Source organism: Miscanthus floridulus, chromosome 5, assembly GCF_019320115.1.
Source record: "Miscanthus floridulus cultivar M001 chromosome 5, ASM1932011v1, whole genome shotgun sequence".
NCBI classification, from domain to species: Eukaryota; Viridiplantae; Streptophyta; class Magnoliopsida; order Poales; family Poaceae; genus Miscanthus; species Miscanthus floridulus.
The window spans coordinates 85,211,594-85,213,000 of record NC_089584.1 but is presented as its reverse complement, the minus strand read 5'-3'; the positions used below and the strand labels follow the sequence as shown (position 1 = coordinate 85,213,000).

Sequence of the window (1,407 nt, the reverse complement as noted above, 5' to 3'; positions counted from 1 at the left end):
GCCATGCCTGAACCATGGCTTCCTGGTTAAGCATCTGTACAAGGACTACAACCTAATGAGGCGGTTCTTGTCTGGAGGCTCCAATAAAGGGGAGCATGGGAAGGACCCTGACCCCACCATGGATGACACCGAGGGGAAGGACAATGGCTTTCCAACACCAGATGGGTGCCTCATGATCTTCGGAGGATTAGCGGCCTATGACTCCAAATGTCATCAAAAGGTCGCACGCTGTGAGGTCTATATGACTGAACCAGCCACACCTGCCTTTCTCTAGTGGTCAGAGTCTGCCATAACCTTCAATTGGACTGACCACTCAAAGAGCGTCCTACGTCTAGGGAGATATCCGGTGGTGGTTGACCCGATCATCGACATGAAGCAGCTCACCAAAATACTGATGGATGGAGGCAGCGGCCTCAACATCTTGTATGCCAAGACGCTCAATGAAATGGGCATCAATCAGACACATGTCCACCCAACTAGAGCACTTTTCCATGGCATCATGCCCAAAAAGCAGGCCATGCCACTTGGGCAGATCGATCTACCCGCTATCTTCGAGGATCCATCCAATTATAGGATGGAAACCCTCACCTTCGAGGTGGTCAGGTTCCCTAGAACCTACCACACCATCTTGGGACGTCCATGCTGCACAAAGTTCATGGCCATCCTCAACTATACCTACCTCAAGCTAAAGATACCAGGCCCTGGTGGGGTCATCACCATCGGCACCTCCTTACAGCACACTGCAGCAATCGTCACGTTTAGAGAGCTCGCCGCCATCAAGAAGGAGGTCACCGAAGAAGCACCAAAGAAGCACCTAACCCCAAGAAGTTAGCCAGGTCTTTCGAGCCTATGGAGGGCTCTAAAGAGGTCCTCATAGATCCTGATAGCCCTGATGGCAAGGTGGTGTGCATTGGCACCACACTTTCCTCTAAATAGGAAAGCACACTCATCGACTTCCTCCATGCCAACAAAGACATCTTTGCGTGAAAACCCTTAGATATGACAGGCATCCCGAGGGAAGTCGTTGAGCGTGCCTTGAAGATCCATCTAGGCTCCAAACCGGTGAAATAGCGCCTACATCACTTTGACAAGGCAGATGTAGGACCATCGGTGAGGAAATCACAAAGCTTCAGGTGAGCAGATTCATCAAGGAAGTGTACCACCCGGAGTGGTTAGCCAATCCCATTCTTGTGTGAAAGAAGAGTAGGAAATGAAGGATGTGTGTTGACTACATAGGTCTCAACAAAGCGTGCCCAAAGGATCCATTTCTTTTACCGCGCATAGACCAAATAGTTGACTCCACCTCGGGGTGTGAAACCCTCTACTTCCTTGATGCATACTCTGGGTACCATCAAATTGTGATGAAAGAGTCTGACCAGCTCACAACATCTTTCATCACCCCCTTTG

At 50.1% G+C, this 1,407-nt stretch overlaps 1 protein-coding gene across 1 annotated transcript; it reads left to right on the top strand.

Annotated features, from left to right (window-relative positions):
• The first annotated feature begins 370 nt into the window (after window positions 1-370).
• Window positions 371-832, top strand: LOC136454854 (uncharacterized). The gene has a single exon (XM_066455110.1). It carries the CDS (start codon window positions 371-373, stop codon window positions 830-832), a length of 462 nt encoding a protein of 153 aa, XP_066311207.1.
• The last annotated feature ends 575 nt before the right edge of the window (window positions 833-1,407 follow it).